At 44.3% G+C, this 23,427-nt stretch overlaps 1 protein-coding gene across 2 annotated transcripts in view; it reads left to right on the forward strand.

Moving 5' to 3' along the window:
- The first annotated feature begins 14,699 nt into the window (after positions 1-14,699).
- Positions 14,700-23,427, forward strand: part of LOC107373744 (alpha-synuclein) — a 29,413-nt gene continuing 20,685 nt past the window's right edge. Inside the window, exon 1 of one of the 2 annotated variants that reach the window (XM_015941898.3) lies at positions 14,700-14,940. In XM_015941898.3, coding sequence (XP_015797384.1) covers positions 14,820-14,940 — 121 coding nt within the window. In that variant the 5' untranslated portion in view covers positions 14,700-14,819. The remainder of the gene's footprint in view (positions 14,941-23,427) is intronic. The other variant, XM_054738585.2, reaches the window with a different exon arrangement.

A 23,427-nucleotide genomic window follows, 5' to 3' on the forward strand; every position in this document is an offset into this window, starting at 1 on the left:
ATGCCAAAACAAATTCAGGATCTGTTCCAGATCAGAGAGAGTGTTTATGATCTCAGAGGGTATAAAATGTTTAGAAAGCTTAAAGTAAGAACTAAAATGAAACAGCTTTGTATTTCTTGTGTTGGGGTTGATGTGTGGAATAAATTAGACCAGGAGCAAAAAGATTGTTCAACAATGGTAAAGTTTAAGGGTATGTTTAAATCAAATGTGATTAAATATTATGAATCAAGTCAATGAAAAAAATGCATAAAATATTAAAGGTCATTATTTTTTATAAAGCAAGAATGGTGATTTGAATATATTCCCATACATTTCAAATATGATGTAAAAATTATGGAATTGTTATGCTATTCTAAAATTTTGTTTAAGTTCAAAGGGTTTGGGGGGGTTGGGTTTATAAGCTTATGCTTCTGCCTGCACCCATTCTTAGAATTGTGTAAGTTGTGTGTTTGCTTGTAAACCTGCAAATGTTTTTTTGTTGTACTATTTTATTGTACTATTGATTTTAATTTCTCATTTCTCATTAAATAAAAAAAAGTGTCCTGGTTGAAGCTGAGACTCTTGATAAAGTTTTCTCCTCAGTGAGACCCACCACATGTGTTCTGGACCCAATTCCAACTTCGTTTTTTAAACAATTCTATGGATCTTTTAGTGATGAGATTTTAACCCTGATGAACTGCTCCCTTCAGACGGGAGTCTTTCCTGCTGCCTTTAAAAGGGCGGTGGTGAGGTCCCTGTTGAGGAAGAGCAATTTAGATTTTAATGAATTAAACAATTATCGACCGGTATCTAACTTACCATTTTTAAGCGAAATTTTAGAAAAGTTGGTTTTAAATCAACTAAATGATTTTATAAACACTAATAATGTCCTAGAGAAATTTCAGTCTGGTTTTAGGGTGAACCACAGCACCGAGACGGCCCTTCTGAAGATTTTAAATGATTTTAGAGTAAATTATGACAAACGGAAGTTGATAGTGTTGGTTCTACTGGATCTAAGTGCTGCTTTCGATACAGTAGACCACACTATTCTTTTAACTCGTTTAAAACAGATCTGCCTCTCTGGTGCTGTACATAGATGGTTCACATCCTATCTCACAGACAGGACTTTCATGGTGAGTTTTGTTAGGTAATTTTATTTTCCCGTCCAGGGTTACCTTAGGGAAAGTTCAACACGCAGGGGTTATATTAATAAGCCGATCGATTAACCCATACCAATCTTTACTAACAATAAACAATTTAGACTTTGCAAAGTGGAGTGAGATAAAATGATACACACGAGTCGGTAGTATATTCGCTCTCATCAGACAGAACCCTCAGAAAGCATTTATTAAGGACACACAAAATGGTAAAACACACACACATTTACACACACTAAAGCATTGATGCACACACTTTGACATTCCTTTAGACTCTCAGAGAGCAGGAAGACAACAGGTGCAACAACCAGAAAGCAGTCACAGGGCGTTCTTACTGATAAGCCAGGACTGGAAGGAAAGAGGCAAGGTCGAACCATAAATAAACTGGATGAAGCTTTCGAAAATAAACTGGATGAAGCTTTCCTTTAAAAGTAATGTATCCATAATTTATCCAACAAGTTTGGATACCTGTTCCTCTAGGGTCCATGGGATTACATGTGGTGTGCCCCAGGGTTCAATTTTAGGCCCAGTGCTTTTTAATCTTTATATGCTCCCTCTTGGCAGAGTCTTCAGGAGACATGGGGTTAACTTTCACAGTTATGCTGATGATACACAGTTGTACATCTCCGTGTCTCCTGATGACTCTCGGTCAATGGATGCACTTTTTAACTGTATTTTAGACATTAAATCCTGGATGGCAGAGAACTTTCTCCAGCTCAACCAGGACAAACCTGAAGTTTAGTCATTGGTCCTGAGGCCCAGAGAGAGAAGCTGTTACCGAAATTCCAATCTCTGTCTTTTAATCCATCCGAACAAGTGAAGAACCTGGGTTTGAGACTCTGAGCCGACTTTTATCCCACACATTAAAAATATCACAAAAATAGGTTTTTATCATCTAAAGAATATTGCCAAAGTCCGCCCCATTCTCTCTCGGGCCAATACGGAGATGCTGATGCATGCTTTTATCACCAGTAGAATAGACTGCAGTGATGCCCTGCTTTCTGGTCTTCCCAAAAATAGCATCTCAGGCTTACAACTTCTACAAAATTCGGCAGCACGTGTCCTGATGAGGACCAGGAGGTGGGAGCATATTACACCAGTTTTAGAATCATTGCATTGGCTCCCCGTATGTTTCAGGATCAATTTTAAGGTTCTTCTGATGGTTTTAAAGTGTCTTAATGGTCTTGGGTCTTCTTATCTCTTAGAACTGTTTTTACCATATGAACCCTCACGGCCTCTGTGCTCCTCTGGCAGGCGTCTCCTGGTCATCCCTAGAATCATTGCATTGAACACTCGCTCTCTTGGCAATAAATCATTCATTATTAAGGATTATTTTATTGACAATAACCTGGATTTCCTTCTCATAACGGAATCTTGGATTGCTCCTGATGATTTAGCGCTATTTCTGAAACTTTACCTGCTGACTGTGCATATTTTAATAATCCAAGAACAACTGGTCGTGGTGGTGGTCTTTTGACCATCTTCAAACGGACTATTGTCTGTAAACCCATCACCTTCCCTGATTTTACCAGCTTTGAGTTAACTGCCTTTGAACTGTGTTCTTCACCTCCCGTTCTCTGTGCCTTGCTGTACCGTCCTCCAAAATACAGCAGAGACTTTATAACCCAGTTTTCTGATATTTTATCTGATATCTGTTCACACTATGAATGTGTTCTTATCTTAGGTGATTTTAATATTCATGTTTGCTGCCCTGAGAAGCCTCTTGTGGGAGAATTTTTAAATGTTATTGACTCTTTTGGCCTGACCCAGTTGGTTAATATGCCAACACATGAACGCTCTCATATTTTGGATTTGGTTCTCACTCATGGCTTGAAGATCACTGACATGTTTGTTGATGCTGTCCATATTTCAGATCATTTCCCGGTTTTGTTTCGCCTTCATAGATCCAATGCCTCTTTAATTAATTTAATGCCTGCTCGCAGAGCCCGATCTTTTACACCATCTACTGCAACAGAATTCTGTACTTTATTCACTGATCTTGTTTCCACTTTGCCGGTGTTTTCTAGCACTGATGATTTGTTGCACTTTTTTCGATCTTCCTGCCTTACTGTGCTAGATCAGATAGCCCCTATGAGAACTAGACGCTCTAAAGTTCGGTCGGATCCCTGGATCAGTGCAACTACCAGATCTGTCAGGCGTGAGTGCAGAAGAGCCGAGCGTAGATGGAAAAAGGATAAGCTTCAGATTTCATACCAAATAATGATAGATACCTGGGCTCGTTACCAGAAAGTAGTTAAAGATGCCCGTAATAAATTCTTTTCAAATATTATTACTGCATCCTTTGGCAACCAGCGTGTCCTGTATCAGACCCTCAATGCTGTTCTTTCAGCCAGTGACCACCACTCTCTTACTACCTCGGATGCTCAATGCACTCAATTTTTGAAATTTTTCCTTGGAAAAATTGCTAGTATCCGGGCTCAGATTAGTTCTCCCCATGTCACTAGTCGTCCTGAACCCATTCGGCTTCGGTCTCTGGATAACTTTGACTTGCTTTCTTTGTCCTCTCTTGAGAACCTCCTGTCTGCCTTGAAGCCGTCAGGTTCTCCGGTTGACCCTGTTCCTCCACACCTCCTTAAAGAGACATATTCTGTCACTGGCCCCCTTATGCTGAGCATTATTAACAACAGCTTATCCACTGGTGTTGTAACCCGTGCTTTTAAACATGCAGTAGTTCAACCCGTTCTGAAGAAGCCTGGCCTTGACACCTCTGTTATGAGTAATTTTCGCCCGATCTCCAAGCTTCCATTTTTATCAAAACTGTTAGAGCGTGTCATGTTGTGTGGTAGATGCCTAACCCACGACATACAGAATCAGTCCACAGAGTCAAAGAAGATTGCAAACAATAATTTATTAGAAAAGGAGAACAGAAGGAGCTGCTAGGAAGTCTAGCAGTATTCGGCAGAGAAGCGAGGTTCGGGTGTGGAGAATCCTGGAGGAACAGGGAGAGTTAGGTCTGGCACTCGGAAATCTGAATGTTGGATCTGATGGAACTTACAGGTTGGAGGTGAGAGCTCGTGAGAGAGGGAGGAGTGACCGGTCTGGGGAGGGCAGGAGGCTTACTGGAGGCTGATGAGCTTGGAGTCCAAATGAGGAGGGAGCTGAGCATGAAGGGTAATGGTGATTCAGGAGGGAGGGTGGGCAGCCTGGAGTGGGAAGACCAGAGGAGGACGCTGAGAGACGAGTGGACAGTGAAGAAACCAGGTTGGTAGCAGCAAACGAGGTGAACTGATAGGTGATATCCAAGTTGAGTTAATCATCCAGCAAAGTGAAGGCGTCTCTCAGGAGCTTAAATATCCCTGGCCAGCTAATCAGCAGATTACCTGCAGCCTCCCAACTTCCAGGCACGCCCACCTGCAGAGGAGAGATGAGACTCTACACCAATTAGTGTGTGAAAAAACCCCAGACCGTGACAGTACCCCCCCCTCAAGGGACGCCACCCGGCGTCCTGGCAGAGGAGGAGGAGGCGGAGGAGGAGGCAGACCGGGCAGCCTCAAAATCCCTAATGAGGGAGGGGTCGTCAATCCAGGACCCCGGGACCCATTGCCTGTGCTCGGGCCCATAGCCCTCCCATTCCACCAGATACTGGAGACCTCGGCCACGACGCCTAACGTCCAGGAGGCGCCGGACCCGAAAACCGAGACCCCCATCAGCCAACCGAACCGGAGGAGGAGGAGCAGGAGGAGGGCAAAGGGGACTGGAGGAGACAGGCTTCAGGAGGGAAACATGAAAAACCGGATGTACCTTCATATGAGGGGGAAGCTCCAAACGGACAGACGAGGGATTGATGATTGAGGAGATGGTGAAGGGGCCGATGAACTTGGGGGACAATTTCTTGCAGTGGCCCTTCAATGCAATATCCCGGGTCGACAGCCAGACGCGCTGACCAGGCACATAGACTGGAGCTGGCCTCCGGTGACGGTCGGCTACGGTCAGCAGTCCTTTGCAGGGCCTTCTGCGTGGCTGACCAGGTACGCTTTGCACTCCTGAGGAACTGGGGAATGGAGACGACTGAGGAGGGAAACTCAGAAGGGAACAGGCAGGGCTGAAAACCAAGGGAGACCTCGAAAGGAGACAACCCGGTAGAAGAGGAGACATGTGAGTTATGGGCGTATTCGATCCAGGGTAGTTCTAAACTCCAGCGGGAGGGGTTGGAGGAACATAAACAACGGAGCATGGCACCTAGTTCCTGATTCATCCTCTCACACTGGCCATTAGATTGAGGATGAAATCCGGAGGTGAGGGCGACCTTGGCCCCGAGACAGGCGGCAAAATCCTTCCAGACTCGAGAAATGAACTGGGGACCTCGATCAGAGAGTATTTCGAATGGAATGCCATGTAACCTAAAAACGTGTTTCACCAAAAGTGCAGCTGATTCTGCAGCTGAAGGGAGGGCCTTTAAGGGGATGAGATGGCAAGCCTTAGAAAAACGGTCAACTACTGTCATGATTACTGAGAAGCCACGAGAAGGAGGCAGGCCAGTTACAAAATCCATGGCGATGTGGGACCATGGTCTAGACGGAACGTGTAATGGGTTGAGTAAGCCAGAGGGTGATTGATTACTGGTCTTATTGCGGGCACAGGTCTGGCAGGCGGCAATGTACTCCTTAGTGTCCTTAAACATAGTTGGCCACCAAAAGGTCCGTCTGATCAATGCTACCGTACGACTAACCCCAGGATGGACAGAAAACCTAGCTGTATGCCCCCAGTGGATTACCTTGCTTCTGACCGAAGGGGGAACAAATAATGTGTTTGGGGGTACCTTGCTTGGGCCCGGAGTGGTCTTGAGGGCCTCAAGTACTTGGTCTCGGACCTCCCAGGTTACGGACCCAATGACACAGTCAGGAGGGAGAATGGATGCTGGTTCTGGATTGGAGTCAGCCGAAAACTGTCGGGATAGGGCGTCCGGTTTGATGTTCTTAGTGCCTGGTCTGTAAGAGAGGACAAAATGGAACCGTGAAAAGAACAAGGACCACCTAGACTGTCTGGGATTCAACCTCTTTGCCTCCTTCAAATAGGCTAGGTTTTTGTGGTCTGTCCATATGATGATGGGGTGCTCAGCTCCCTCCAACCAGTGCCTCCACTCCTCCAGGGCGAGTTTCATGGCCAGGAGCTCCCGGTCCCCCACATCATAGTTTCTCTCGGCTGGGGAGAGGCGCCGGGAAAAAAAAGCACAGGGGTGGAGACGGTGGTCTGAGGGAGAAACCTGGGATAGGACGGCACCCACACCTGTATCCGATGCATCCACCTCGAGTGTGAATTGCCGAGAGGGATCTGGTCGGGTAAGAACCGGTGCTTGAGTAAACTTGTCTTTGAGGGCAGAGAAGGCACTCTCGGCTGTGGAATCCCAAACAAAAGGTCTCTTGATGGAGGTTAACTGAGTCAGCGGACTGGCAATCTGGCTGTAGCCCTTAATGAAACATCTGTAGAAATTTGCAAAACCCAGAAATCTTTGCAGCTCCTTACGTGTTGTGGGTGTTGGCCAGCTCTGTACCGCTTGGACCTTCTCAGGATCTGGTCCCAGTCTCCCACTCTCCAGAACAAAACCCAGGAACTTCACACTCGGGACATGGAATTCACACTTCTCCGCTTTCACGTAGAGGCGATTTTCCAAAAGGCGGTGGAGAACAGCACGGACATGTTTGGAATGCTCTTCAGGTGTCCTCGAAAAAATCAAGATATCATCAAGATACACAGTAACAAACTTGTTCACAAAATCAGCCAAAACCGAGTTCACCAAAGACTGAAAAACAGCTGGGGCATTGGTGAGCCCAAACGACATTACCAAATACTCGAAATGTCCCACTGGTGTCTTAAATGCCGTCTTCCATTCATCACCCTCCTTTATTCGGACGAGGTGGTATGCGTTCCTCAGGTCGAGTTTGGTGAAGATGGAGGCATCTTGTACAGGCTCAAAGGTTGACGATAACAAAGGTAATGGATATTTGTTTCTTACTGTTATCTGGTTGAGTCCTCGATAGTCGATACATGGTCGGAGAGTGCCATCCTTCTTTGTAACAAAGAAGAACCCCGCTCCCAGAGGGGATGTAGACGGTCGGATTATGCCAGCTGAGAGTGATTCTGAGATGTATTTTTCCATACACTCACGTTCTGGTCTTGAGATGTTGTAGAGACGGCTAGATGGAAGAGGAGCTCCAGGAAACAAGTCTATAGCACAATCAAAAGGCCTATGGGGGGGTAAGGAGGAAGCTTTATCCTTTGAAAATACCTGCAGTAGGTCGAAATATTCCTTGGGGACACCAGTGAGATCGGGAGGTGGTTGTTCAGGGGTTCTGCACTCAGAGCGGATTCGAGCTGTGCCCAGACAGGAAACGTGACATTGGTTGCTCCATTCCTCCACCCTGTTAGACACCCAGTTGATGCGGGGATTGTGGAGACTTAACCAGGGATGCCCCAAGACGATTTCTGACTGGTGACATGGAAAAACAAAAAAGGTCAGTGTTTCATGATGATTGCCAGAGATCGAGAGGTTAACCGGAACAGTTTTATGGGTTATAGAGGTTAGGAAGCTGCCATCTAAAGAAACAACCCTCGTTGGGGCCTCGAGTGGAATAGTGGTTATGCCGAGCCGATCAACTAGTAGTTGGTCTAATAGGTTCTGTTCACATCCAGAGTCAATCAGGGCTCGGGTGGATATTGAGGTTTTACTGAAGGTTAAAGAACAGTCTAAAGCACACCGAGACTTCATGAGTGCAGATGAACCGCCCACCAGTATCCTAGGTTCTACTGGTGGGCTCTGGAGTTTAAAGTCTTGGGACAGTCAGACACGAAATGGCCAGCTAGGCCACAGTACAAACAAAGACCAGATCTCATTCTTTTATCTCGTTCCTCCTGGCTTAGTCTAGCCCGGCCCAACTGCATGGGTTCGCTGGGGAGAGAGGATGGTGCTGGTTGGGCCGCCCTGGACTGAGTATGGGTCTGAAGATGAAAAAACGAATTGTTACCTTTATGACGGTCATTCAGTCTCCTCTCGATCCGGTTGCAGAGCATTATCAAGTCCTCCAGGTTTGTGGGTTCCTGGCAGAAAGCCAGCTGGTCTTGGAGGCGCTCGTTTAAGGCTTGTGAAAACGCCCCTTTTAATGAATCCTCGTCGAGAGTGGAAGCCGATGCCAGGGTCCTAAACTCGATGGCGAAGTCAGCCACTGATTGCTTGCCTTGGCGGAGGTTCCAGAGCTGTTTTGCTAGCTCTGAGGCGGGCTCGGATTTGTCAAATGTCAAGTTAAACTCGGATAAAAACTCAGTAAATGGGCCCGCAAGGAAGTTCGGAGAGCGGCTCTTGGCTTCTGCCCACCTGAGGGCCTTGCCGCGCAGTAATCCGACAATGTAGGAAATCTTGGCTGCGTCGGTTGCAAAAGACTCCGGGGAGCGTTGGAAAGCCAAGTTACACTGGAGGAGGAAACCTCTACAAACGTTTCGATCCCCGTTGAACGTCTCGGGGGGAGGAGACAAGGCAACCCGGAAGTTGGCCGGGATGGATGGTGCCAAGGTAACGGGTCCGGGCGGACTCAGAGCAGGAGGAGCAGAGGGTTCTGGATTGGTGAGCTGTTCACTTAATTGTTTAACCATCGCACCCAACTGAAACAGAGTCTGGTTAGCGTCTGACAGTTGTTTGGTGAGGGAATGAAGGGCTAAACTGTGTTGTGATAAGGTTTCGGTGATAACAGGTGGAACTGATTCGGTACTGAGGTTAGGATTCTGGCTGGATGATTCTGTCATGTTGTGTGGTAGATGCCTAACCCACGACATACAGAATCAGTCCACAGAGTCAAAGAAGATTGCAAACAATAATTTATTAGAAAAGGAGAACAGAAGGAGCTGCTAGGAAGTCTAGCAGTATTCGGCAGAGAAGCGAGGTTCGGGTGTGGAGAATCCTGGAGGAACAGGGAGAGTTAGGTCTGGCACTCGGAAATCTGAATGTTGGATCTGATGGAACTTACAGGTTGGAGGTGAGAGCTCGTGAGAGAGGGAGGAGTGACCGGTCTGGGGAGGGCAGGAGGCTTACTGGAGGCTGATGAGCTTGGAGTCCAAATGAGGAGGGAGCTGAGCATGAAGGGTAATGGTGATTCAGGAGGGAGGGTGGGCAGCCTGGAGTGGGAAGACCAGAGGAGGACGCTGAGAGACGAGTGGACAGTGAAGAAACCAGGTTGGTAGCAGCAAACGAGGTGAACTGATAGGTGATATCCAAGTTGAGTTAATCATCCAGCAAAGTGAAGGCGTCTCTCAGGAGCTTAAATATCCCTGGCCAGCTAATCAGCAGATTACCTGCAGCCTCCCAACTTCCAGGCACGCCCACCTGCAGAGGAGAGATGAGACTCTACACCAATTAGTGTGTGAAAAAACCCCAGACCGTGACAGAGCGTGCTGTTTTTAACCAAATTATGTCTCATCTAGATGATCATGGTTTAATGGATCCCTTCCAGTCAGGCTTCCGATCCCTCCATAGCACCGAGTCAGCTCATCTTTGTGTTTTTAATGACATTTTATTAACCCTTGACTCTGGTTCTAATGTATTGCTGGTTTTATTGGATCTGTCGGCTGCTTTCGATACGGTTGATCACGCTATTCTGCTGACTCGGCTGAACCAGCTGGTCGGCATCCAGGGGACTGCCTTAGACTGGTTTAGGTCCCACTTCTGTGACCGCACCTTTAATGTTATGATGGGTAGTGCTGCCTCCCCCTCTGCGGCTTTGACTTGTGGTGTTCCTCAGGGCTCTATTCTTGGACCCCTTTTATTTAATTTATATATTTTGCCCCTGGGTGACATTTTTAAAAAACACCACATTGATTACCATTTTTATGCAGACGATTGCCAATTATATGCATCTGTGAAGCCTAATGACTCCTTACTGCCCCTTGTTGAATGCTGCAATGATGTGAAGAGCTGGCTGTCAGAAAACTTTCTTTTGCTGAACGACGCTAAGACAGAGGCCATCATTTTCAGCCCTGGTACTTCTCAAAGTCCCCAACTGACCCTTCCATTTATCACAAGTGGGTTGAAAAACCGTGTCACAAACTTAGGGGTTGTGATGGACGCTAAACTAAAAATGGACATTCATGTCAACCAGGTAGTTAAGACCAGTTATTACCACCTGAGGCGTCTCTCTAAAGTTAAGCCCATTTTAAAAAGGCGTCATCTTCATTCAGTTGTCCATGCATTTATTACTTCCCGTCTCGACTACTCTAACTCAGTGCTATACGGTATCTCCTCCTCCACTCTTGCTCGACTTCAGCTTGTGCAGAACGCAGCAGCTCGTTTCTTGACTGGCACCAGGCAGCGGGAACACATCACACCGGTTTTAGCAAATCTTCATTGGCTCCCCATCCATCTCCGGATAGAGTTTAAGATCCTGGTTTTTGTGTTTAAATCCCTAAATAACTTAGCACCTGGCTACTTGTCTGAGCTCATTCACCCATATGTCCCTACAAGATCTCTCCGATCAGCTGACCAACACCTCCTACATGTCCCTAGCTCTCGCTGTAAGTCCCGCGGGGAGCGCGCCTTTTCAGTTTGTGCACCGAAGCTCTGGAACTACTTGCCCCTCCCGATCAGACTCTCTTCCTCTCTTTCCCTTTTTAAGTCTCGTTTAAAAACTCACTTTTATTCTCTGGCTTTTAATTCTGTCTAACTTATTCCCTTCCTACCTTTCCTTTTAGGGTTGGATTACTTGATTTTAATGGATTTAGTTTTTATTTTTGATTGTTTTTAATGTGTGTTTTGTTCAGCACTTTGGTCGGCTCTCATGCCGTGTTTAAATGTGCTATATAAATAAAATTGGTATGGTATGGTATCCCTAAAGTCAGGACACACACTCACGGCAAGGCGTCCTTCCAGTGTTATGGCCCTCGCCTCTGGAACGAGCTGCCAGAGGACCTCAGGGCCGCAGAGAACGTTCATGTTTTTAAGTCCAGGTTCAAGACCCATCTTTTTAGGTTGGCTTTTATCTAAATGTTTACTACAGTTTTATTTCTCGTTTTCATGATTATATTTTGTTGCTTGCTTTGCATATTTTTATATGAAGATATTTTAGCATTGTTTTCATTGTTTAATATTATTATTTTACTGTCTATATGACTTTATTTATTACTTATTTTCTAACTTTTGTCCCTTATATCAGCTCTTTTATTATATTTTTACTGATTTTAATCCAGTGTTTCCTCTGTAGGGGCCCTCTGCCCCAGGAACGGTGGTCAACTGTAGCTTTCTGGGTGCTCTATAGGTGGGGGCCTATGCTCCCCCTCCACTGAGCGCCCTGACTTAGTGTGGAAGACCTGATGCTGCCAGGGCAGACGGCTCCTCTGATGGTGTTTCCTTTCCTTACCTTACTTGGCTCATCTGGACTCAGCCAAATATAATTTTTACTTTGTGTGTGTGTGTGTGTGTGTGTGTGTGTGTGTGTGTGTGTGTGTGTATGTGTGCGTGTGTGTGTGTGTGTGTGCTTGCATATGTCTGTTAATGTTTTTAACCTGTTATGGGAATCTGGGGTCATTTCGTAAAGCACTTTGAGTAGTACTTTGTTTGAAAAGAGCTTTATAAATAAATCTGATTGATTGATTGATTGATGTTGCCTCTGTTGTTCATTCATGCCGCTTTGCGCTGTATAATAAATGAAAGATCAGACCATACCTAACACAACATGCCACCCAGCTCCTGGTGCAATCTACTGTCATCTCCTGCCTCGATTACTGCATTGCCCTTCTAACTGGTCTTCCAGGCTGTACTGTGAGACCTCTTCAAATGGTCCAGAACGCAGCGGGCGCGTCTGGTCTTGAATAGCCAAAAAGAACACACGTCACCCCTCTGTTCATTGAGCTCCTCTGGCTACCGCTAGCAGCACGCATCAAATGCAAATTGCTAACACTAGCATACAAAGTCTGAGATGGTACGGCTCCCATCTACCTGAATCCTCTTGCAAAGGCTTACGTCTCGGCCCGGCCGCTCCGGTCATCACAGGATCGTCGGCTAGCAGTGCCTACACCACCAGTGGACAATCCAGACTCTTCTCATGCATCGTTCCACAAATGTGGAATGACACTTCTAGCACTACCAGAACAGGACCTTCCCTTTCAATTTTCAAGAAACTCCTGAAGACCCTACTCTTCAGAGAGCATCTTCTAAACTAGCACCCTCCCTGCACCCGCCCCCCTCTCTACTGTCCACTCCTTTGTACCCTGATGTCAAGTTGTTGTTATTATTGTTGTTAGCCTCAAGGGCAACATGCCAATTATCGCTTGTAAGTCGCTTTGGACAAAAGTGTCTGCTAAATACATAAACATAAACATAAACAATGGAGGCACGGAACATGGCCCAATTGGACTCAATGTCCCCTGCCTTCTCCGGAACATTTTGGAAGTTTTGTCAGAGTTGGGAATTGAAACTTCTTTTGACAGGAGACTCTGCCAGACGTTCCCATCAGACCCTCACAATACATTTGGGCCTGCCAGGTCTGACTGGCATCCTCCCCCACCATCAAAGCTAACTAACCCCCAGGTAGCAGTTAGTTGACAGCTCCGCCCGTCCGTCTGAGTGTCCAAGACATGTGGCTGGAGATTAGATGGGACAAAAACAAAGCCAATCATCAAGCTGGCAGCCTAATGCATCCTGGTGCAAAGAGCACAAATGGACACCTTTATGTCTGAGCATGGTGTTAATTATGGACAATCCATGACGAGCACAGAAGTCCAATAACATACTACCATTCAAATACAGATCGGGAGACCGTTCCTCCCCATCACATCTCTCCAGGTCTCACTGTCGTTGCCCACATGAGCATTAAAGTCCCCCAGCAGAATGAGAGAGTCACCAGAAGGAGTGCTTTCCAGCACCTCCTCCAAGGTATACAACAATGGTGGGTAGTCTGAACTGTAGTTTGGTGCATGAGCACAGACCACAGTCAGGACCCATCCCCCCACACATAGACGGAGGGAGAATACACTCTCTTTCACCGGGGTAAACCCGAACACATACAGGCACATACGCAGGCACCAAGATGGGGCACAACTAATATGCCCACCCCTGCTCTGCACTTCTCAGTTGGGTGAACTGCAGAGTGGTAGTGTCCAGGCCCTTTCAAGGAAACTGATTCCAGAGCCAGAGCCATGTGTCGAGGTTAGTTCCAATATATCTAGTCAGAACCTCTCACACCAACTCAGGCTCCTTCCCCACCAGAGAGGTGACATTTCACATGCCGAGAGCCAGCTTCTGTAGCCGAGGATCACACCGCCAAGGTCCCCGCCTTCGGCCACCATCGATCACACATTGCACCCAACCCATTTGGCCCCTCCCACAAGTGGTGAGCCCATGGAAAGGAGGACCCAGGTTTCCTCTTTGGGCTCTGCACAGTCAGGCTCTGTGGGTGAGAGTCTGACCACCAGGTGCTTGCTGACGTGCCCTACCTCCAGGAATGTTTTTTTTTTTGGGGGGGGGGGGGGGGTGTCTGGGCAAGGGAACATTGTTTCCATTTGAGGTAATAATCATAAGGGGTTTTTGAGCAGCACTTTGTCTGATCCCTCACCTGTTTACCATGGAGTGTCATTCCAGAGGCATGACCTCAGACAACTTAGCTTCCAGGATCATTGGGACACTCAAACCTTTCCACCACAATAAGGTGGCAGCCCGTTTGAGAAATTCAAAATAATGCAGAAGAATCTGGTTAAAAAAAACTGTTTCAATTTTATTTTTAGATGTTGGGAGAAAACAGATCAGATACGATCATATTTCTGTAGGTGACTCTGATATCAATATTGATCCACTGTTGGAAAGGCAGCTCTTATCACCATGGTAACTCAGAAAAGGCAGCCCATAATACTGATCTACCCTCCATCCATCCTGGACCAAGTTAAATAATAATCATCCAAATAGTCTGGCCAAACAGAGATTAATGTGTGTGTGTGTGTGTGTGTGTGTGTGTGTGTGTGTGTGTGTGTGTGTGTGTGTGTGTGTGTGTGTGTTTTGCTGAGTCACATTAAGGTTCCTTACAGGACACACGCAGTGACAAATCAGCAGATTTCTTTTCCCTCCCGATGTTCCAGGTTGAGTCATGTGACACCATGTGTCATGAGCCCTGTGACCCGACAGCTGGGTGGGTTGGTGCCACATATGTGACTCCAGTGAGAGTGGACGTGTTAATGACCTCATGTAGAGGGTAAATACCTGAAGCTCCCCCCTGTCAGCTGATGGAGCATCTGGAAGAGAACTGTCCAGCTATTCTCAGGGAAAAACATTCTGCTGTTTTTCTTTGGAACATATTAAAATGCATCAACAGAGTGATTCCAGCCGCTGAGGGAACTCAGCAGGATTTGGCTGAACTTACAATGAAGGCATCTAAATAATCTATTGTTCCTCCTTCACTCCTCCTTCTATGCCTGATCTATTTGTTAAACTTCTCATGAGTTCTCCTCTTCTTCAGCACTTTTCGCTGTTTTCAAGCTTCACCACACAAAAAAAGTGCCAAGTAGCTTACACATTTTTCCCTTCCTCCCTTCCTGGTATACACCCCTCAGTTCCTCACATGCTCTCTCTCCACCCCTTCTCTCCTCTTTCATCCATTAGCAGGAAGAACAGATCGCTGGCAGACGTGAAGAGAGGAGGCAGACAGAGGCAGAAGAGACAAGTGAGTGAAGACGCAAAGAGCAGAGAGAAAAAACATGGACGTGTTCAAGAAGGGATTCTCCAAAGCAAAGGATGGAGTGGTGGCTGCCGCCGAGAAGACCAAGGCTGGAGTGGAGGAGGCTGCCACTAAGACCAAGGAGGGTGTCATCTATGTTGGTGAGAGTATGGATGGATGGATCGTATTAAGGTCAAACTGTAGCTTTAATTTGTTTTCCAAGTCTAAACCAAAAGAAAAAAACAAAGAATAAATACTGGGATAAAAGAGGGAATAATGATATAAAGTGTAAAACAAAAGATATCGATAAACTATGTGAGACAGTGAGAGAATAACAAGATTATTTATGTTACTGGAAACAGAAGAAGAAATGGGTGGAGGATGAGTGACTTTAGACACCAAAAGGATGGATTTATAGAAAGACCAGATGGATGGAACATGGTCCCAAAGGACAAATCCTAGAATATTTACAGAAAACAAACTTGTTTCTTTTAATTTCACCAGAAATCTCTTTTATTAATTATAATATATATTAGATGGCAAAAGATAGAAAATCCCAAATAATGATGGATGAAGGAGAAAAAGAGAATGAATAACAGTTGATGTTACATAATAGCCGGCATCAACAGCAATCTAATAAAATAGACACATTTGAATGTTTTATCACTAAAGTATATAAGAAAGAGAAAAGAACTGGAAGATAGATGACAGAATCACAAGACTGCTCAACTCCTTTAAGAAAAGTCATTAAGGATGAGAGGAGCAGGCTGGGATGATGAACACTAAATGATAAAGAACAGCAGAGTCATGGTGACATTGTGCATTAAAGCTGAGTAACAGGAGGCCAGGAACAAGGAATAAAAGATAGATGGAAGGATAAAACAGATCTTTTAAATTATTCATTATGTTCTTAACTGTAAAGTTTGTAGATGAATAATGAAGTAGGGAGTGGTCAAGAACGAGTGAAATTTCATACCAAGCTGGGATAAACATAGGGAGGGAAGAAGGGATAAAGGAGGAGGGAGAGATAGAGGGAAGGATGCTACAATGCGAATAAATTTGTTCAGGGAATATTTTAAACAACTTTAGTTTTCTGTTGAAAACACAGAGAATAATCAGCTGGAGCTAAAAGCCTGTTTCCTGTCAAACTGAGTTCATTCTCATAAATTCAGCTACAAAACGGAGAACAAGCCGTCTGGTGTGGGTTCCCAGTACCAGAACAGTTCACAGATAACCAGCACTGGTTCTGGTTCTATGTGTCCACCCAACTCCGGCTCATCCCTTGAGCCTTTTCCTGTCTGAATGATCCATAGTTTAACTTATTCAGCTGAATGTGTTCTGTCAGGAAAAAGAACTAAAGCTGAGTAAAAAGTCAGCCAAAGACCATCAGATGTTCTGGAGGATAGTTGATCCAGAACCACTTAAAACAACTAAAGTCTGGCTAATATTAAAAACAAAACTAAATTCTGTTGAATTTCTTAGTTTCCCAAAGCAGCTAGATTACCGTGATCATTTGTGAGGTTCCTCAAGGTTCTGTTCTATGCTCTTTCCCATTCCTATTAAATAAAATGCACTTTATTAAATAAAAACAGAATCCCGTCCTTGAGTCAGTTGATATCACTGGCTAATTAACAGATTTTTTTTTCTCTTATCGGCTTCAGTAGCTGCTCAGTCCTCAAACAGTTCAGTAAACACAGAAAAGGAACCAGACTGAAGATTTTGTTGGACAATCTTTAACAGTTGATATTTTAAGCTTGCACAAATAGCCCTTGTGTTGGATGTGCTAAGATTTGAGAATGATGGAATTATGAATGCGTGCATGTAGATGTGAGATTGCTTCAGGGAGAGAAAAGGTGAATCTGAGTGAAAATGATGGTTTGAATTAAACTTAGGTCTTATTAGAAAAACTGCATCAGAACGCTATCTATTGTGTTCTGCCTCACCGTACGTAGGACTCCCTTTCGGATCCGGACCTCGGAGGGCGTTATCCAGGTCACACCTTGGCTGGCAGAGAAGACGAAGGTGTGCTGACGGTCCAGTCCAGAGTTGACCTCGGTACACGTTGATGAAGCGTTTAACAGATGCGCTTGGTCAAGTTTAAATTAACTCAGAAATCAAAGACTCTGGACGAGTCTGCGTAAGCTGGTTGCATTACGCTATTCTGTCTGGCTTGACAGGAATAGCGTGGGGGGGAGAAAAGAGCCGGCGGGGCTCCGTTCCCCGTTGTCGTTTGTTCAGCACGTCCGCTCTCTTTCGTTGTCACTCTCCTTCTGACTAACTTACCAAAAACTACTTCTCTTCCCAAAGCAAACTTGTGCGTCAGAGCAAATGTGTTTTGGAGTTACTGTGAATCCAGACCTGTGTGAGCGAGTGTGAAGGTCATCGCTAAACATCTCCCAAAGACATTATTTAATTAAGTATTGATTCATTATATATTCATTATATATTTCATTATGATTACCCAAAGCATAATAATCATTCATTTGATTAAAATACATTTATAATGAGTAAAATGATAAAATGATTATTTAGCATTAATAATGAAGAAAGCGTAAGACTCTTTATTATGACTAGACTTCCTGTGAGAACTCCTTCTTCTGGAGATGCAGGTGTTAGATGTTGTTGATTCCTTGTAGACTTGCTGGCGGCTCAGGTCTTAATCTGTGGGTGAAAGTGCTGGTGACCCAGCTTTGACCCAGCCGGGCAAATACAACCTTTGGCACAGAAAAACCCATACTTCCTCACGCTACAATTGCCAGCAGTAAGTCAGGCTCGTTCCCAGTGAGAGTTGGACTCTGCCAAGGTTGCCCTTTGTCACCGATTCTGTTCCTAACCTTTATAGACAGGATTTCTAGGCGCAGCCAAGGTGTGGAGGGTTTTTGGTGGCCTGAGGATCAGGTCTCTGCTTTTTGCAGATGATGTGGTCCTGTTGGCTTCATCAGAACGTGATCTTCAGCTTTCGCTGGAGCGGTTCGCAGCCGAGTGTGAAGCAGCTGGGATGAGAATCAGCTCCTCTAAATCTGAGACCATGGTCTTGATTCGGAAAAGGGTAGATTGCCTTCTCCGGGTCAGGGATAAGGTCCTGCCCCAAGTGGAGGAGTTTAAGTATCTCGGGGTCTTGCTCACAAGTGAGGGACAACTGGAGCGTGAGATCGATAGGTGGATTGGTGCTGCATCTGCAGTGATGCGGGCATTGTACTGGTTTGTTGTGGTGAAGAGAGCGCTGAGTCAGAAGGCGAAGCTCTCAATTTACCGGTCGATCTACGTTCCTGCCCTCAACTATGGTCATGAGCTTTGGGTAGTGACCGAAAGAGCGAGATCGCAGATGCAAGCAGCCGAATTGAATTTTCTCCGAATAGTGGCTGGGCACTCCCTTAGAGATAGGGTGAGAAGCTCGGTCATTCGGTAGGGGCTCGGAGTAGACCCGCTGCTCCTCCACATCGAGAGGAGCCAGTTGAGGTGGCTCGGGCATCTGGTCAGGATGCCTCCTGGACCCCTCCCTAGTGAGGTTTTCCGGACATGTCCAACCGGGAGGAGACCTAAAGGTAGACCCAGGACACGGTGGAGGGACTATGTCTCTCACCTGGCCAGGTAACGCCTTGGGATTCCCCCGGAGGAGCTGGCCCAAGTGGCTGGGGAGAGGGAAGTTTGGGCCTCTCGCCTAAGGCTACTGCCCCCGCGACCCGACTTCGGATAAGCGGATGAAAATGGATGGATGGAAAATGACAAAATCCTCTGGTTGGATAACATTTTAACTATTAATGAACACTTTACATTTTAAAACTGAACTTGTAATTATTTCTATTTTAACTAGGTTCTTTTAAACACATTTTAACTAGTTTTTTATTTAATCATAACATAATTACAGTTTTTTTTATATTTTAGCCTATATAATCTAAAATAGATATTTTAGACCACGCCAGTAAAATTGCACATTTAAATGATCACCTCATGGGCTGGGATTACTGACTAGAAACCATATTACATAAAAGCCGAACAATCAAAATTAGTCTTCAAGACCTGTTGTGATGGTGACCATTTCATAGCAAGTGGTAGCTCATTCCAGAGTGTGGGAGCCAAGACCGAAAAAGCCCAATTACCTTTGGAACGTGTACCGAGATTGTGGGACAATCAGCAACTACAGCTCAGCCGAGCGTAGGGACTAGCGATGGGAACTCTGCATATTTTAAGAGAACCAGTTCTTACAACTCGACTCACGAAAATGAACCAGCTCTTTTGGCTCTCAAACGATTCCTCACATTTTTTGTTTCTTAAATGAATTCATCACCAGAAATTATACAAACTGTGCATAAACTGATACTAATCTACACTATATATTATATCAAGTAATCAAAAGGAATGGATACACATTAAATTTAGTTCACAGCAAAGATGTCTGGTTCAGTGTAATTTGCAGTTTACAAGGACCCACCATCACACAGTTTGTCCAGAGGGGAAAAGAGAGGAACAGGAGTACATGAGCTGGGTTTTAATTTGTGCATCATTTAGAAACAGTTTTGGTGGTTAAAGGTTCTCATGTTAAAGAATTTTGTACAACACTATGATGATAAAATACAATTGTATGTTATGTATCGTGATATTTATCAAATATGGTTATATATTGAGAAAAAATATTTACAGAAGAAATATAATTTGTAGGAGTTGGTAAATTGAGTGCTTTAAGAGCTCAATATATTACCTCTACTTATGACCAATAAGCTGTGATACTCTATATAAATATAGAATATCAACCTGCTTGGTCTTTGGGTGTTTAATCACAAGATTCTAGGATTCTTGTTTATTCAGGGATTGTAAACACTTTGTTTTGATTCAAGAAAGAGTCCGGTTTGTAAAAGTAAGAATTTTTTTCAAAACATTTAAAACGTGACAGGTTAACTAATATTTACTGTGATGGATGGATCTAGATGGAGGAGATGTGGTATATGGTGCCTATGTGTGAATGTGATGTTATCAGAACTTTTGTATCTAGGAGAGCTGAGTTCTGGGTGTAAAGGAAAAGAATTTGGTTTGCGTTAAGCTATGAAGTTGATTATTATCAAAAAGCATCAGACGCTATCTGCGTGTCTACTTCACCCGTTCTCGGAGACCCTCTTCGTGGATCCGAAGGTCAGAGAGGTCGGATGACCTCTGGCACAGAGGGCTGTAGAATACCATAGCCCCGACTCTTCAGTCCAGAGATGTCTCGGGTCACGACAGATGGATGGAATCTTTCGTCTGACAGACTCTTAAGGAGTCGGAACAAAATCAGCTTTGTTCTGCAGGAACCGTTTGCAGTGTCAGCTTTGCAACAACCTTGACGGCGTGTCAAAGGCAGCTTCTGGGTTAAAGAGACTTCACTACAGACGGCCGTTTCCGTAGCTTCCTCTAGAACTCAGTAGAACTGGAACACAACTCTGACTGCTGAATCACCAGAGTGATTCTGTTTTATATTCTCATATTAATTTCTTAACAAATCACAGTGTGCCATGTTAAGGGATATTACCAAGAATCTCAGAAACACACCTTCCTTCAGATACAGAGGTTCTGATTTGTGGGTAAGAAAATATCTATGTCACACGTTTGACTTTACTTTGTCCTTGTGTGAGTGTGGATGGTGATGGCCTTGCCATATCAAACATTACTGATCCATATATAAATTAATGTAATACTTCATTTCACAGATTAATCAAAACATTTCATTTAGTGTTCATATAACAGTTGTTCATCAACCAAATTATTCTTTATTGACTAATTAACCTATAAGTTTTAAATGTTCACATCATATTTAAGAGTTCATTCTTTGATTAAGCAGCCCTTACGAGCTGAGAGTGTTCACTTTATTCAGCGGCATATAGAGTCCTGTAGAACGATAAGGGAAGCTTGAGACCTTGAGGAGGGAGCATGATTGTTGACAATATGTTATCAAGTGTTCAGAGCTGCAGAGAGGCTCTGAACTCCAGCTGATGGGATGCAGGATCCGGCAGATTAAAGGAAACACATGCAGACTCTTGTCTCCATGTCGACCAGATATTGAAGGGTCAAACTGTACTTAAAACTGACCATTCCTGGACATTACAAATTAGATATTAAACACTCAAAAGTGTTGAAATTTGGTACTGTTAAGTACCAGTATTGATTCCTAGGTACCGGGAATTGGTACTGTATCGATTCAAAAGTCAAACATCCCTACACGTCACAGAGCAGAAAACATTATGAACTTTGATTTTTTGGCTTTAAATTGTGGATTTTGATTTAATAAGAAATTGTTGTACATGACATTTTTATAAAATACCGTGAGCGGTTAGGATAAAAAAAATCAGTCTTTTAGATTGGAAAGGGATCGTGATCTGTGTGTGTCCTTTTGTTTTGTGAGGAGAACTTTATTTTGCCACATTTCTTCCTATTCAACAGAGAGGGGAAAATGCTTTCAAATTCCAACAATGGATCTCTAGAGACTCATTACTAACTCAGCTTGTAAATTTAGTGAAAAGAAAACTTGAAGTTTAACGAAGAAGTCAGTGCTTCTTCATCAAATATGCATCATAAGAGGTCGGAGCAGAGGCTTCCTGTAATTCCATTCTTCCTGTAAATGATTTTATGTGCATCAGATCATCTTTCAGCATCACATCAAACATTTGAATCAGCTGGTCGCTGCAGGAAAACAGCCTTAGTTTCTTCACAGTTTCTGGGCCTCGGATTAGCAGACAGTGAATCACTGTCTGTGTTCACTCAAACAAAGAGTCTGCTCTGTTTGAAGAGTCACATGTTTGACCAGTTGGCGCCCACTGAGTGAATTAAGAATCTGGATAAGAATCAAAGAATAACAAAAGAGAGGCTGAATGCTGCCACTGCAGTTCCACTTATGTCCACTAGAGGCAGACAGACAGATAATGTAAATTGGATTGATGAGACTTTTTTTATATTTAGCTCATCAGCAAAAAGAGTGCTGATTTTACATAGTCCCATTATGAAAAAACAAAACACATCAGAGTAAGAGATGAAGCCAGGAAAAGGTATTATCTGAGAAAAAGTGTCCTAAAGTGATCAAAATTGCTTCTTTACATGTTCATGCAAATGAATATATTTTTATTTAAAGTTTTCACGAATTTAAACATGATAAAAGTGACATTCAATTTACCAATCAACGGCAGTGGGAATCATGCAACTCTGCATCAAGAAAGGACTTCTTGCCCAGACAAAAGGTCACATGCACATGCATTTCTCTTTGGACTGGGAGATTTCTGGAGATACTTATATTCATCCCACAGCAAATAAAGAAATAAAGAGGCAGATATATGGTTTGTTGCCTGGAGGCAACGGTATAACATAGAGCAGGGGTTGGCAACCTTTTTCCATCAAAGAGCCATTTGTACTCGTTTCCCACTGTAAAGAAAACACTGGGAGCCGCAGCGGCTGCGGTGTTGTGGGCGGGGCCTACCCTAAGACAGCCGAGAGCCGCTTTAACCAATCACAACAGGTGACAGCAACCAATACTGTTCGCTCATGTACCTTAAAGTTATCTTTCAACAGAAGATAATAAATAAAACAGTTTGTATAAAACTGACCCAGAACTTGTAGCCCGTCTGTGTCTACAGTACGTAGATATTTTTCACCCTGTTAGTGGTTTTAATGTTGAGCAGGTGACGCTTTTTGACACGTCACTCATGTCTCCTTTTAAAGCATGTTTAAACTGTTCAGAATACAAATCCAGGCTCTGCCTCTTTGGGTTGTTGTAATTAAACTTTGTACTGAACGAAACTTTACATTAAACAATGTTGAAAAGGTAAGAAAAGGATCCAATCAGTTTGTTCTTTTTCCTCATTTACAGAGATGGACATAACGGTGTAGTGTGTATGGCTCTGGTGTTAATCAAGTTTAATGTTCCTGTTTGCAACAGTCTTCACAAGAAGGCAACGCAGTTACATGATAGGGTTCACAATGACCGGATATTTCCCGTATTTGATCGTTTATTTTGACGGAGAAGCCTCAAACCTGCAGATGCGCTGATAATTTTATCGTTACGCACATCGCGGAGGTAGCTACACCAATCAAGAAAAGATTCCCATCAGAACATCTGAGCTGGACACTGAGCTCAGCGCAGCTCGCTGTCAGCATGCACGTAAGGTGCACAGCGAGCTGAAGATGTGGAGAGAGGCTTGGAGCGCGTCGCAGAACCAGAGCCATGCGGGGAGATTCCTCCCACTGAAGCGAGTGTCTTCCAAACCCTGTCTCTCAGAGAGACTTGTCACTTAGAAAATGTTCCCTGATTATGAAACTTTGGCTGAACAGTGCTTGTTCCTGTCTCCAGCATGGCGACGTATCCATGAGCCTGTCTGAGGTAAAAATCCAGAATCTCATATCCTCTTCAGCTCAGAAAGCTCTTATAGAGATATCTGATTATGCACAAGCAGGTGACCTGTCAACCGTTGGACCTGTTCAGGTTTATGCAGGCAATCTTTACATTTAGAATTGGCATACAGATAAAAATGAATGCAGTAAATAAAATATGTTTTAATTAAATATTCATTAATTATTTTACAAGCAGAGAGCCACATCAGATGGATGAAAGAGCCGCGGGTTGCCGACCCCTGCCATAGAGGTATCACCCCTATAGACAATGATGGATTCTATTTGAAGCAGCAACATGT

This window comes from Nothobranchius furzeri, chromosome 12 (genome assembly GCF_043380555.1).
Source record: "Nothobranchius furzeri strain GRZ-AD chromosome 12, NfurGRZ-RIMD1, whole genome shotgun sequence".
NCBI classification, from domain to species: Eukaryota; Metazoa; Chordata; class Actinopteri; order Cyprinodontiformes; family Nothobranchiidae; genus Nothobranchius; species Nothobranchius furzeri.